Source organism: Alosa pseudoharengus, unplaced genomic scaffold (genome assembly GCF_046254945.1).
Source record: "Alosa pseudoharengus isolate Yale_2024_CS ecotype anadromous, Long Island Sound unplaced genomic scaffold, YU_APseudo_1.1 YU_APseudo_1.1_scf_1, whole genome shotgun sequence".
NCBI lineage: Eukaryota > Metazoa > Chordata > Actinopteri > Clupeiformes > Clupeidae > Alosa > Alosa pseudoharengus.
In genome coordinates this window covers 27,124,423-27,139,167 of record NW_027468564.1, presented here as the reverse complement: position 1 = coordinate 27,139,167, position 14,745 = coordinate 27,124,423, and the positions used below count along the sequence as shown (strand labels likewise).

At 40.0% G+C, this 14,745-nt stretch overlaps 2 protein-coding genes across 2 annotated transcripts; both read left to right on the top strand.

The window, feature by feature from the left end:
- Nucleotides 1-5,894: 5,894 nt before the first annotated feature.
- LOC143117928 (GTPase IMAP family member 7-like) lies at nt 5,895-7,695 on the top strand. Its single transcript, XM_076279301.1, has 2 exons — nt 5,895-6,762; nt 7,652-7,695. The coding sequence occupies exons 1-2, from the start codon at nt 5,895-5,897 to the stop codon at nt 7,693-7,695; spliced, it is 912 nt and encodes a 303-aa protein (XP_076135416.1).
- A 5,644-nt stretch (nt 7,696-13,339) lies between these two features.
- LOC143117912 (GTPase IMAP family member 9) lies at nt 13,340-14,427 on the top strand. The gene is given in 3 exon segments (XM_076279300.1): nt 13,340-13,401; nt 13,493-14,144; nt 14,308-14,427. Coding segments are annotated over 3 exon segments (834 nt in total).
- The last annotated feature ends 318 nt before the right edge of the window (nt 14,428-14,745 follow it).

Genomic DNA, 14,745 nt, shown 5'->3' with positions numbered 1-14,745 from the left:
TTTTGTCACAGGGTTTGAATGTTGATTGCTAAGCTAGCGGTGGCAAAACACTACCTACTTGGTTAGTTCAGCAAAACACTGCTTGGTTAGTTCGTGTAGAATTGCAAAATAAACACAGGTAAATACGTGCACAATTTGACATCTCCCTTACACATGAATTAGCTGCTAAAAAGATCAGAAACATATGTTAGGATTAGGGGCGAGCTAGGCCTAGCTACTGTATCTTCTATGTGGTGGGCAAAAATCTACTGTAGTTTGACGACCAAACTTGTAATCTCGCCCACACACACACTTGTTTTAAACTGACTTTTTGTTGCGCAACCAATTACAGCATAGAAATCTTTTACAAATGCACAACTTTCGAAAGTTTCGCTGGACAATGGCTTTGCAGGAGAAACCAAGCAGACTTGTAAACTAATGTTAGAAGCTAGCGCTAGCGGTTAGCCGCCTCGGTGTCAATGGCAAAACACTGCTACAACACACACGAGTTTACCCTAATTTACAAATGAAATTGTATAGAACTACTTACATGTTCCTCATCTGCAGGTATTTCGCGCAAAGTTGGAACTGCGCCGTCGTTTAAGATGAGTTTCCCGGCTAATCCTGCCTTGTACTGACCGTAGTTTGAGAAACAGTCAGTCTCGAAATGATTGTTGCCAGTTTCTTGCCAACTGTAGCAGTGATATTGGCATCAAAAATGAACTCAATCCATGCCGCTCCTCTTCGGCTGGGACACGATGTAGTGTTTTGTGCTCTTTTGTACAGCCAACAACAGAGCATTTCGCATGGGACTTCGACATGGTGTCTAATCCGAACCAGTGCTTCCAAATCGGTAACAAAATGGCTGCTATCCGAGAAGTTTACTGCTGCACCTGGTGGGTGGAGACACTGTACGTATGCTCTGAGGGGGTGGGAATATTCAAATATTTCGGCTTGTGACGTAAAAACCCGTGGCGATTTTGAACAGCTCACCCAGAGGCTGAAGGTGGGATCAATTCTATAACCTGTATCTCACTCAAAACAGCATGGATGGTTTTTCTTACAAGTTTGTATGCATGTGGAAGCACCAGAGACACACAATAACACCCCAAATCCCAGAAAAAGTGATTTTTGCATAATATGGGCACTTTAAAGCATGCAAACTAATTAAGCGAGCGAGCAAATTAAGTCGGCGAACTTTGAGTTTTCCTACCCCAGAGCTAACTTGCAATGCAACTTGCCATAATAATTAGTTTCAATTAACACTAGATGGCAAAGATGGCAGCTTTGAGTCCTTTTTGTAAGCAAACTTCAGAGGTCTATTACCTACTTTGTGTACCAATTAGAGCTGTCAATCACGATTCATCACGATAAATCGCTGAATTTTATTATGATAAATCGCTGAATTTATCGCTGTATTTCAGAACTGTTTTAAAGTCCATATTAATAATGTAAAGTAATTCTTACCAGTGTATCTTCTTGATTGGGAACCAAATGAATGTAGAGAAAGTTATCCTCCTTTATGAACTTAACTTATGGGGGCAGCCATGGCCTACTGGTTACCGGACTTGTAACCGGAGGGTTGCCGGTTCGAACCTGACCAGTAGGAACGACTGAAGTGCCCTTGAGCAAGGCACCTAACCCCTCACTGCTCCCCGAGTGGCGCTGTTGTAGCAGGCAGTTTACTGCGCCGGGATTAGTGTGTGCTTTACCTCACTGTGTGTTCACTGTGTGCAGTGTGTTTCACTAAGTCACGGATTGGGATAAATGCAGAGACCAAATTTCCCCCACAGGATCAAAAGAGTATATATATACTTATACTAACTTACTTATATATTCGATTATTTATTGTAAGCCATCTATTTGTTGACCTCAAAACTGGAGAAGAACGAACAAGTCTCTGGCAGCTTGAAAGGGTGCATCAAAGTGGCAAAATAGTAGCAGCCAAAGATAATCATTGGTAACACCACACTGATAAAAATATTGAGCCTGATCTACTTAAAAAAGGTAAGGCAACTTTTTGCATCAGATTAATATGTAGTTAAAGCAAGGCTGGTCTTTGTATAGGCTACTTAATTTCTTGTGTGTAAGAAATTAGTTTTGTAAGTAAAGTCAATATTAATTTATCAAGTAAATTCAACTTAATCTTTCAAGTAAAGTCAACTTAGTTTTGTAAATGACTGAACCTTATTTTATGAGTAAATTCTACTTAATTAAACTAAGTTGACTTTACTTGCAAAGTTAAGTAGATTTTACTTCCAAAACTCATGTCTTACATTCAAGAAATTAAGTAGCCTATACAAAGACTAGCCTTGCATTATATACATAATAATCTGATGCAAAAAGTTGCCTTACCTTTTTTAAGTAGATCCGGCACAATATTTTGTATCATGTTTGGTCTACTTAAAAACTGAAGTATGTGTCATCTATGTGTTCGAAAAGACAATCCTCTTATCACATGTCAAGATATGCTGCCATGGAGCCAAGTGTAGACCATAAAAAGACAGGAGCTGCAACGATTAGTTGATTGATCAATTAGTTGCTAACAACTAAATAATTTGTCAGCAATTAGAATTTTCTTTGAGTCATTTTTTTTAAGAAGAAGAATCCCAGATTCTCTGATGTGAATGTTTTAAATTGAGAACTGGTGATCAGAACAAAACAAGACATTTTAGGACATTTTTTTTCACCATTTTCTTACACTGTATGGACGAATCCACAAATCACAGATTAATTCATTGGTTGCAGCCCAACACTGGAAACTGAGCAACCCACATGAGTCAAACAATCTCAGATATAATTACGCATCTTAACCCAAAACAAGACTTGGAAGTCATTTAGCTCAAATAAATACATTTATTTGACAAAAGCCAAAAAAACAAATCAAAATACATTCTATTACAAACAAATCAAAATACATTCTATACACCATCTGTATAGATTTTAAGCTTGCAAACAGACCTTGAGTTCATGGACTTTGGAGGACAGTTTTTGGTTTGCATCCTCTAGCTCTAGGAAGATCTTCTGAAAGACCTCAAACGTGTATTTCAGTTTATTAGGGTACCTCAGTTCCAAGGCATAGATAAGGCCCATCAGATAGGTGCAAGCATGTGCCACATCTGGGATACCAAAAAGGACTTCTGCTCCCTCGATGGCTATTCCAGCTTGCTTGGGGAGACCATCCCTGGCTTTGCTGACAACAAAGATGCCGAGGGCAAATGTAGTAATAGCTTCTTGGATGGTCGCAGCATCGTTGTCATTAAAAACCTGTGAAATACAATAACACTTATTTATTGTATAGTAATGTGAAGGATGCATAACTCTGTTCCCCTCTCCAAACAGATGATCAGATTGTTATGTGGTACTTTTGAGTAGTATTGTAGCTTAACAAGGGTGTCTACAGGTATCACAGAGTTCAATCAAATGCCATTTAAGGCCATTTTAAGTCAATTTGTTGGAGTAATTAAGCAATGCAGCTTTATACAGTATAAAGAGTATCATATATTTGGTTCTGTTAACTACATAATTATACAAATGGTTATACATCAGCATTTTGAATAATTAAATACTGAAATATTATCAGTACCACAATGGAAAAAAGTCCTGAACTTTGTGTTTTTTTTTATTCTTGATTATACTTTGTGTCCTTCATGCATAGTAATATCTTCTTTACCTGGTAGTCCTTCATTAACTCTCCAGTGTTTTCACCAAGGTAGAGTGTGAGTCCTCGAATCACAACTTCTCTTCGCGACTCAATTGTGTCGTCCTACAAAAATATGGAATGAGATTACTAATTAATACGAGAAATATGAGATTAATATAAAATATGAGATTACAGACATCAGAAAGCTACTACATACAACTAATTACTACCACACTGTTGTAAATACATGCCTCATTTAACGTGTCATGGGTCTCATCAAGTTTCTTCCCAACGGCTCCATCCTTCCTCCTGTACAGGCAACAGCTTGGGTGTGTGTTGGTCCAACTTGCCCAGGACTGCAATAGCTTCAGTGTGATCCTGCAGAATTCCTTCTCGATCTGACCAAGAGATGTAGACAAGACATGGAGATGTAGAAACATAATGAGACAGACACACATGGGCAAGAGAAACAGAACAAAGACATGGACAAATGAATCCAAAGACCACACTGAATAAATCAGTCTGCTGGTTGCAGAACTGGTTACAAAAAGACCTTGCCTCTCATAGACTTAAGTCTTACATGTACATTTTTGGCCTTTCCTTATCTTACTAAACTTCGAGAAAGTTCTATAACATTTGATCGTTTTGACATGATATACTAGTATATTACATGTTACCTGTTCCCAGGTATGATTATGTGTACCTTGGATTTATTTTAAATGATCTAAAAACGTAGCCTTAAAAACGGCAAACTTTTGTTACATTAAATATATTGATGACAAAGGCTGCACTTTTAAGATTGACCATGGTTTAGTTTTCGGGTCAAATGGCTTTTTGAATGGGTTTGCCACGGGCAGTTGGTTGTAGTGTTACGGTCCCTTATCACTCAAGTTTATCACTGCTAGCAGCTAGTTGGCTGTGCCCATTCGTAGCGAGCCCATTTAAGAATAGCCTAGAAATCCAGACGCACCCTAGCGGCAGCAAATGCTAATTTGGCTAATTCAAGAAGTCGTTTAACCAGAAAACTAAACCATCGTCGATCTTAAGTGCAGCCTTTGTCGATATCCTTTTAACCTAACGTTTGACTCGAGTATTTACACAAATGCATTTTGGCGAGGATTTTGTTTTAACGTCACACACGACTAGTAGTGCTAGGCTAAGTCCACTAGTTGAGTAAGGCCACGTGCTAACATTAACATTCATTTTCGAATTAAACAAAAAGACTCGACTAGTTCTACTCTTCTAGAGTCTTTTAGTTTAACTTGAAGATGGAAGCTAATCTAACCATAGACAGTAAAATAAATATAACCAGGTATAAATACTTGGCAAACTTTATTCTTACCTTAACGTTCAGTGGACTCAATCATAAACCCAGCCTCTGGAAATGCGGTGGTCTTCTTCTGCTCTTTTCAACGGATGCGTGCCAGTTGGCGGGAGTACGGAACAGCGTAAATTAAACAAGCTTTTTGTTTGTTGAGTGTTTGTACTTGAGAATATCGACTGGGATAACTTAATAATGTATGTAAATGAAAAAACACACAATTTTATTGTAATTTGAACAAATGCAGATTAATTTCAAACAATACATTTTCATGTAAAGATACAAACTGAGATTTTTATTGTTAATTTCACAGATTTAATTTATGTTATATCTACACATGCTCAGAAACACTTTTTTTCAGTGCACAAGTATGCTATAAATGTTATACAAAAAATGAATTGATTCCTTAATCTCATCGTGATTAATACAGTATGTAAATGGTGACGGCCCTAGTAGCAATTTGACACTAGTAGTCCACTTTTGGCACTGTTAAGTTCAAATCTGTTTCATAGTTATGCCATTTTATTTTGTGTTGACATTCTTTCAGATGACTCAGCTTGCCTGAAGACTGTCCTCAATGCACTCACTAAAGTCTTCATCTGCCAATGGCATTCTGGGCAGGGAGGCTTTTGCAGAGTCCCAAGAGACAGGTTGCAGAGGGGAATTCCAGGGCATTTTGGTGATTAACATAAGCTAATCAGCTGAAGTAAAAAGGGCAATTCACCAAAGTCACTCTCTGGCTTCCCAGTTTTTAGTCTACAAATATGTTCTGATGCATGCCATGCTCATCAACATACAAAGAGACAAGTGTACCAAGGGGGCAAGCTACTGAAAAACTACTGAATAGAGAGAGATAAAGATAGATAGAGATAACGCCATTACTGGTGGGGGAACTGCAGGAGAAGACAGAAGATGAGTGAAGCACAGCAAGACAAAAAGCAGGACGGAACCATGTCTGAGCTCAGGATTGTGCTGCTTGGTAAGACTGGAGCTGGGAAAAGTGCAATAGGAAACACCATCCTGGGGAGAGAGGCCTTTACAGCAACATTATCCTCTGACTCTGTGACTGCAACATGTCAGAAGCAGAGTAATGAGATGGCTGGGCGTCGTATTACACTCGTTGATTCTGTAGGATTATTTGACACAGAGAAGAATGAAGATGAACTGAAAAGAGAGATAGATAACTGTGTTAAGTCATCTGATCCGGGGCCCCACGTTTTTCTGCTGGTGATCAGACTGGATGTGAGATTCACAGAGGAGGAGAGAAATGCAGTGAAGTGGATCCAGAAGAACTTTGGTGAGGGAGCAGCAGAGTTCACCATGGTGCTGTTCACTCATGCTGATAAACTGAAGGGGAAATCAGTGAAAGATATAATAACAAAAGACCTACACACGTCGATAGACAAGTGTGGGGGTGGATATCACACCTTTAATAATGAACAGAAATGTGACCAGACTCAAGTCAAAGAGCTGAGGGAGAAGATGGATGCCATGGTGAAGAAAAATCGGTGGAGATTTTACACAAATGAGATGTACCAGGAGGCTCAGAAACAGCTCAGAGAAGAGGAGGAGAGGAAGAGACAGGAGGAGGAGAAACTAAGTAAGCAGATGAGTAAAGAAACCGAGAGGAAAGTTGACAAGGAATGGAGAATAGAGACAGCAGAAAGAAAAGAAGAAACAAAGAAAGATAAGAGTGTGAACTTGGAAGACACACCTACTGGAGGAGAACTGGATGGAGCAGAATATGCAGACATGATGAAGAGTGGAGTTCAGCCCCCAGAGAAAAGTCAGAGACCATCACCACAGCCTGAAATTGAGGGTACGGTTTTTGTAATCCCTACAATGGTGCATCAAATTATCCATGTGCATGTCTGTGCCCATATCTATCCCATACCCTAATGATTATACCCTTAAATTATTATATATGGAAGAAAGAAAAAAGTCTATCTGATCCGCTTAACAAAATTGCTTTATAGCCTACTGGGTTTAGCTAAAAATGTTAAGGGTTCATGTTTCAAATGAACGAGGGAACAACATGTCACAATTTTCCCTTGATGAAAGTAAAACCATGAGTTTTCCCACATCTCAACTGGCCAAAGTTTTCAGAAATAATCGTTTTCAGTGGTAAAACCTCATTGAAATAATATGTATTAATTCCCAAAAAGGCCATTTCCATTTTCCAAACAACAAACCATGGGTGTCCAAATCCGTCAAAAGTGTCAATCAGAGAAATATTAGTTTTAAACAGGGGGATGCCATAGTTTATAAAGACTTGAAAAAGCAAGTTAAGAGGGAGTTCAAATGCGCTAAACTTAAATATAAGGACAAAGTCGAATCCCTATTGAATAGTGGCAAGTCACGCCCTGCATGGGATGGTGTGAAGTCAATGATGGGCTTGCAATCTAATAATAAAAAACCCTCTCATTTGATGAGCTCATTCTGAGCTTGCAGATGAATTGAATACCTTTTACAATCGTTTTAATATTTATGATTTTACAAAGGAATTGTCTGTGTACAGGGAACCACGGGCAGAACAAAATGTTGCCATTGCTATTGATAAGGACAGAGTTCACAAAATTCTTAGGGGTGTGAAGGAAAGGAAGAGCCCTGGTCCAGACAATATTGGTGACCGCCTCCTCAAAAGCTGTGCAGAGCCTCTGTCTGACATACTCACCTTTATTTTTAATAAGTCACTCCAATCACACCAGGTCCCTCATCTCTGGAAAGAGTCGGTGATTGTGCCTGTGCCTAAGACCAAAGGACCTAAATCACTTAATGATTTTAGGCCAGTGGCTCTCACTTCCCTCATTATGAAGGATTTTGAAAAAAAATATTAAACAGGGGATTTTAGCAACAACACAGCCGCAACTCGACCCCTTACAATTTGCCTACAGGGCTGCTCAACACAGTTTTTAACCACCTGGAAGGGACAAAGAATTTTGTACAATTACTATTTCGTCCCATTAGAATTATAAGGTTCTATCTGACATTTTTGTCAAAATTTAGTTATTGACATATTCATATTCTGTGACACCTTAAGAAGATGAGGTGAGGTGTTTCTTGTAGTTGTATGCATTTTTGGACATTATATCTGAAGAGGTTTGTTCCACTTATCAGTATAACTCTATGGAATTCTAAAACTTTGAAGCTCAATATCTCAGAACTACTCAGAACGTAGATAGAACCCTATAATTCTAAGGGGATGATTTATTGATTTTTCATCAGCTTTTAATTGTGTTCAACCCCATATTTTAGCAGACAGACTTTTAAACACAACATAAACCCAGGGCTAATAGCCTGGTTAGTTGACTTTTTAACCTCCAGATCCCAAAGGGTTAAAGTTAACAGAGTTTTATCTGGCAATCTTTTATCTTCTACTGGCTCCCCTCAAGGATGTATCCTCTCCCCTCTCCTCTTTGTCTTATACACAAATGAATGCCGTTCACAATATGATGGAAGACAGGTTTTTAAGTTTGCAGATGACTCTACTGTGTCTCTTCTCAATAACATCGCGATTGACCATGGAGCAATAATGAATGATTTTAATGATTGGTATAAGTGTTCCTTTTTAAACATAAATGTAGCAAAGACCAAGGAACTAATTATTAACTTCAGCAAGCAATGCCCCCCTCTTCCCCCCACTATCATTGATGTAGTACAAGAGTATAAGTACCTTGGCATAATTATTGACAGCAAGCTATGTTTTAATTCATACACTGATGCTGTTTGTGCCAAAGCCCATCAGCGCATGTGCTTTTACCGCAAACTGAAGAATTTTAACATTGACCCCACTTTTATGAGAATGTTTTATTCCTGTCTTATTGAGTCTGTTTTAACCTTCTGTTTTATCTGCTGGTTTGGTTCTCTGTCCATAAAAAAACAAAAATAGACTGGAGAGTATCGTCAGGACATGTAGCAAGATTGCAGGCATTAACTTCTCCACTCTCTCTCACACCTACACCAAAAGAGTGGCAAAGAAGGCCCAATCTATTGTAGCTGACCCTAGCCATCCCTTGTCCTGCCAGTTTAAGCTACTCCCCTCAGGCCGTAGGTACTCCATGCCCAGATGCAGGTCCAATAGACTCAGAAACTCTTTTATCCCGACTTCCATTTCCATTTTAAACAATCTGCCAGAACTGTTTTAACTATATTTATTTTGATTCATTACTGTGTTAGATCCTGTGGGTATTTATGTTTTTATGTATTGTTGTTTGTCTTGTCCTTATGTCTGAATGCTGGCTCTGCAATTAATTGCCCCTTGGGGACAATAAAGTTACCTTGACCTTGATTTTCCATATGTCTTAGAAGCCATCTGTCTCCTTCTAGCCACAGCGTTTTTGTTGTAATATATCAACCTAAGCGTGCTCAGATGACATGATAGACGAGGCACTGTTGCTCACCTATCCATCATCGTAAAGCAATGCCAGACCGAACTTCCCGACCTCAAATGTTGTAGGCAGGGCTAAGTTCAGCTGGCACCCAGGCTGCCGGATAGGGGGAGGAGAGAAAAAGTTATCTGGGACTGGTCCGTTTGCTGTATTCAGACCAGATTTCGGAGTGCATCTGACACTCGCCCAGTTCAGATCTAATTGCTGTCAGATTCTAATTGCTCAACTGAGAAATCTGAGAAATCTACTTAAGTAAAAGTATAAGGGCTGTATTTTGGGCCACCAACGCATGGCGTAATACTCGTTATTCACCCGCGGAAAGTTGAATTTGGTATTTTGCACGTTTATTTTTTAAGCATTGCGCCCAGGGGTGTGGCAATTAACAACCTAGGGAGGGCCCTGGCGCATTGTCTAAAAATCGCTATCATACACCACCTAAACCTGGTCAGAAGTCAATGGCGAGTTGTTCATATGCTATTTTAAGAGCGCATGTCAACAGTCATATTGGCAGTTGCACGCACCATCCTTCTATCATTCATGAACGCACACCAGCGCACGTCCATGCAAAGCATTACAAATTGCACGATTACAATGGGAAACATAATTAGAACAAAGATATTACGAAATACTGTACATCTCATAATGAGTAGTTATTCACAATCATTTGCAAATTGGTAATGACGGTTAAAAGTGATTAGGGGAGAGGCGAGAGACACGTATGGAGCACAGCTGAAGACGCACTGTCACAAGATATAAGCGACTCCTCTGCAGGATAAATGTTGTTTTATTCAGTCATTTGAGCAACATTAGGGTAAGTGTTGCTTTTTCCAGCCTATGTTTTCGGTGGTAACCCATTGTCAGTCAATAGTGAAAGTAACTGCATATAACTAACTGTCTTGTCGTTGACTGACTCCTTGGTGAAGTTAGTTTCACTTTGCCAATGAGTTTAAATAATAGACGAGTGCAAATGCGTGAAGGCTATGCTAGGTTTTAGTAAAGCATGGTTTAAGAATGACTATTCCATACGGTCTCGCAAGCAGTCTCCTTCAAATGCGCCGTTGAATGCCAAAATACCGATGCATTTATTTGACATATCGCGCATTGCGCCGTTAAAGGGAATGACAGATGTCATTCTCATTGGTTTAAAATGTTGTTACGCCCCAAACACACCCATATGACTGATTAAAAGACCTAGGAACACCTTGTTGCGCCATGCACTCCACTTTTGAGAACGAAACCCCTCCCAATGTGAACTGGACATCCTACTAAATTTGAATAGACTTTTGACGAGTGACGATGCACTTTAGAATGTCATGATAGGGCCCTAAAAGTAAATTGTTAATAAATTACTCAAGTAACGAGTTACTTTTTTTGTACAGTTTTATATTTTTGATGGCCCTTTAAAGGGATACAATAGTATACTTTACACCTGTTTGCTTTTCTGCTCCTTTGTAGGCTAGTCCATAGCTGTCAACATTAAGCTTTGAAAATAAGGGAGATTTCCCGGGTTTCTCACGCAGAATACGGGAAAATGTCAACATTCGTCCTCCAACGTTGAAAGGGTTGCAGTATTAGTCCGTTTCATAATTGCAAGCTCGTGCATTGGTCAGCTAAACAATACAACAAAGTAGCCTACTTTATTTACGCCTAACAGCCTATATTAATTTGGTCAACTTTATACAGCCCTAGCAAGTTCTGTAGCCTAATCGATTGCCTGTGCGCTGTCATTCTCTCTCCTGCGCAAACAAAATGTGTGCGTTCCAAGTAGCCTAGTGCGTAATTCTTCATAAAGTTGAACAAATGCATTTGGTTATTTTCGAGATTTTAGAGAGAAAATATAAATAGCCTGTCATGCAGTTTATGGGCTACAGTGCAGAGTTGGGAAGTTATGGTAGGCCAACTTAGAGTGAATATACAAACAGGGGGAATTCTTTCTCTACTCGTAGGTAGGAAGATACACACAGTGTGTGCGGCCGTACATTATGCAGGTGCCACGCCGTCATCTTAAATAGTCACTGTCGCCTTCAAGCAAGCAAAACGATGCTTTGAAAACATCTGTTTCGTGGGAAGGGCAAGGGTGTAGCAATAGGACAACAGTACAGAGACTGACAAGTCAGATGGTAGAGCTAATGTTATGAGATTGTTAAAATACGGGATATTTACAGGAAAATATTAAAACGGAAGACAGCGGGAAAAAAGTTAAAATACGTGAGAAACCCGGAAAAAACGGGAGGGTTGACAGCTATGGGCTAGTCATATAGGCAAACCTATTTTAACAGCCCAATATATATTTTATTTGATTTAATATACTTTAATATTATTTGACACACTTTTCTAGACTATCTTGTCATAGCCAGAATAAGCATTAAAGGAGAATTCCGGTGTGATTTTGACCTAAAGTGTTCTGAAACATGATACCGAGTGTGAACGTATGTCATATAGCTCATCTCGGCTTGTCCCCTGCACTCCGAAATCTGGCGCTAGTTAGCCAATGCTACCAAGAGGCGGTCAATGTTGGTGCCTCGGGCATCGGCATAGCCATGCAAATAAATCACTGTTTTACACCATTTACAAGGCTCAACGTATCTCCACACTTAATTGGTATACTTCCCAAGGCCCTGACATTTGAAACGAGACATTGAGAACTTTGAAAAAGCACTGGTAGTTTACTTACAAGACGATTTATACAGACAGGTCCTTCACGAAGTTTAGCGTTTGCAGCCATCTTGAATTTAGTCACGATAAGTTGAGCGACGAGTAAGAATGAACAGGTATGATAAGGGATCAGATTCCAAAAATAATTCTGTGGAAATGCATGGATTCCAGTTTCTTCCAGTAGCAGCAACTGGAATCCATGCATTTCCATGGAATTATTTTTGGAATCTGATCCCTTATCATACCTGTTCATTCTTACTCGTCGCTCAACTTATCGTGACTAAATTCAAGATGGCTGCAAACGCTAAACTTCGTGAAGGACCTGTCTGTATAAATCGTCTTGTAAGTAAACTACCAGTGCTTTTTCAAAGTTCTCAATGTCTCGTTTCAAATGTCAGGGCCTTGGGAAGTATACCAATTAAGTGTGGAGATACGTTGAGCCTTGTAAATGGTGTAAAACAGTGATTTATTTGCATGGCTATGCCGATGCCTGAGGCACCAACATTGACCGCCTCTTGGTAGCATTGGCTAACTAGCGCCAGATTTCGGAGTGCAGGGGACAAGCCGAGATGAGCTATATGACATACGTTCACACTCGGTATCATGTTTCAGAACACTTTAGGTCAAAATCACACCGGAATTCTCCCTTAAGTGGCTATGGATTGAAAAGCAGACACTTCCAATCCATTGCCAGCAACAATAGACTGCATATCCACTCGGACAGAGCGACAGAGCAGGCTATCTGTTTTCTCAGCCGATCGTCTCATGTCATGTTCTGCAACATTGAGGCTACGTTACGAATGCTAGGTTTTTTCTAACTTGTGTGCTCGATTTCCAGTGCATTTGCTTTGCTTGTAAATTAAGTTGTAGGCCTACTTTCCTTGTCCAATGTGATAGTTGAATGATGCTGACCATCATTCAACAATCACATCGTCTCTCGTCTCTATGTTACTCTGGCAGTCTCACCAGAAGATGCAGCAGCTGGCAGCACGTCATTGCGTTAACTGAGCTGTTAGATATATAGAACATCTACTGTACTTCCGTGTAATAGGCTACATCAGGGCAGTCATTACTTTTATAATTGCGGGGAAACGTAGCAATGCATTCTGAAGCCCTGTTTCTTTTCTCCCATGCCGCTGTGCACCAAGGGAGAGGTGCACTTTTCTCCCTCGAGATACTTTCTCCTCCTAGCCTGGGTTTTCCCATAGTTTGACGTTAGCCAGGCTATTCTCCTCCAATAATAATCTTGTACTCTTAACAAAAGGCAATTGAAAATGTAGTGGGGTAAAGAGTAGATTACTGGCTCAAAAATGTACTTGAGTAAGAGTAGAAGTACCATTTTGAAAAAGGAATATGGAAGGTTGCCGTTCCTCGAAAAAAATACTTTTTTTACTCATGTGCGTTACTTATAATGCGTTACTACCCACCCCTGGTCTACTGATTACTAATGTTAATGATGTAACATAGGCATATATCCTGTCATTTTTTGGTGATTACTATTCATAGAAAATGTGTATTTGTCTCCACAGTGCCTGCATTGAGGATTGTGCTGCTGGGCAAAACTGGGACTGGAAAGAGTGCATCGGGAAACACCATCCTGGGGAGCAAAGATTTTGAACGGGATTTCTCACTCGAATCTGTGACTAAAACGTGTAATAAGCAATCTACTGAAATAGCTGGTAAACAAATTACACTGATTGATACACCAGGATTATTTGATACAAACAATACCAGAGACAAGCTAAAAGCAGAGATAGAGAATTGTGCTGAAATGTCTGTTCCTGGGCCTCATGCCTTTCTGCTGGTGATCAGATTAGACATAAGATTCACAGAGGAGGAGAGGAACACAGTGCAGTGGATCCAGGAGAACTTTGGTGAAGATGCTTGTCAGTACACCATAGTGCTCCTCACTCATGGAGATGCACTGGAGGGAAAACAAGTGAACCATTTGCTGTATAAAAGTGCTGCTCTTTCATCTCTTATCAGCCAGTGTGGGGGTAGATATCACACATTTAACAATATGAGTGAAGACAGGACTCAGGTCAGTGAGCTACTGGAGAAGATAGAGGCCATGGTGGAGAAGAATGGAGGAGGACACTACACCAGTGAGATTTATAAGGAAGCTCAGATGAAAATACGACAGAGACAAAGACATCAGGTAATTGCTGATACTATAAAAGCAATAGGAAGAGCTGCAGCGGCAGCAATAATAGGGGCAGCAGGAACAGCATCAGTAGGAGCAACAGTAGGGGCAGCAGGAACAGCAGCAGTAGAGGCAGCAGGAACAGCAGCAGTAGAGGCAGTAGGGGCAGTAGGAGTAGAGGCAGTAGGAACAGCAGCAGTAGAGGCAGCAGGAGCAGTAGGAACAGCAGCAGGAACAGCAGCAGGAACAGCAGCAGGAGTGGCAGAAGAAATGGCATCAGATTCAGTATGGACACTAGCAAATTTGATAGCTTCTTTTTTTAAAAAAAATTGAAGTCCAAATTTTTCATTTCCGACCAAAACTTGCACTTGCACCTCACGTCGGATGTTGCTTCGTGTGATGTTTGTAGCTGATGTTGAAATTTAATTTAATCATTTGGTATGTAATTCTGCAATAGCTTATGCAAAGCAGTAAATAATAATGCTAGGTCGATGCTATTTTGGTACTATATGTCACTGCTCACGTCAGCTAGCAAGTCTGCAGATGAATCCAAGCTAATGTTACCAAAGTGCTAATGTTTTTCATCAATCGCGCAATGAGCTTGCTAGCTATTATG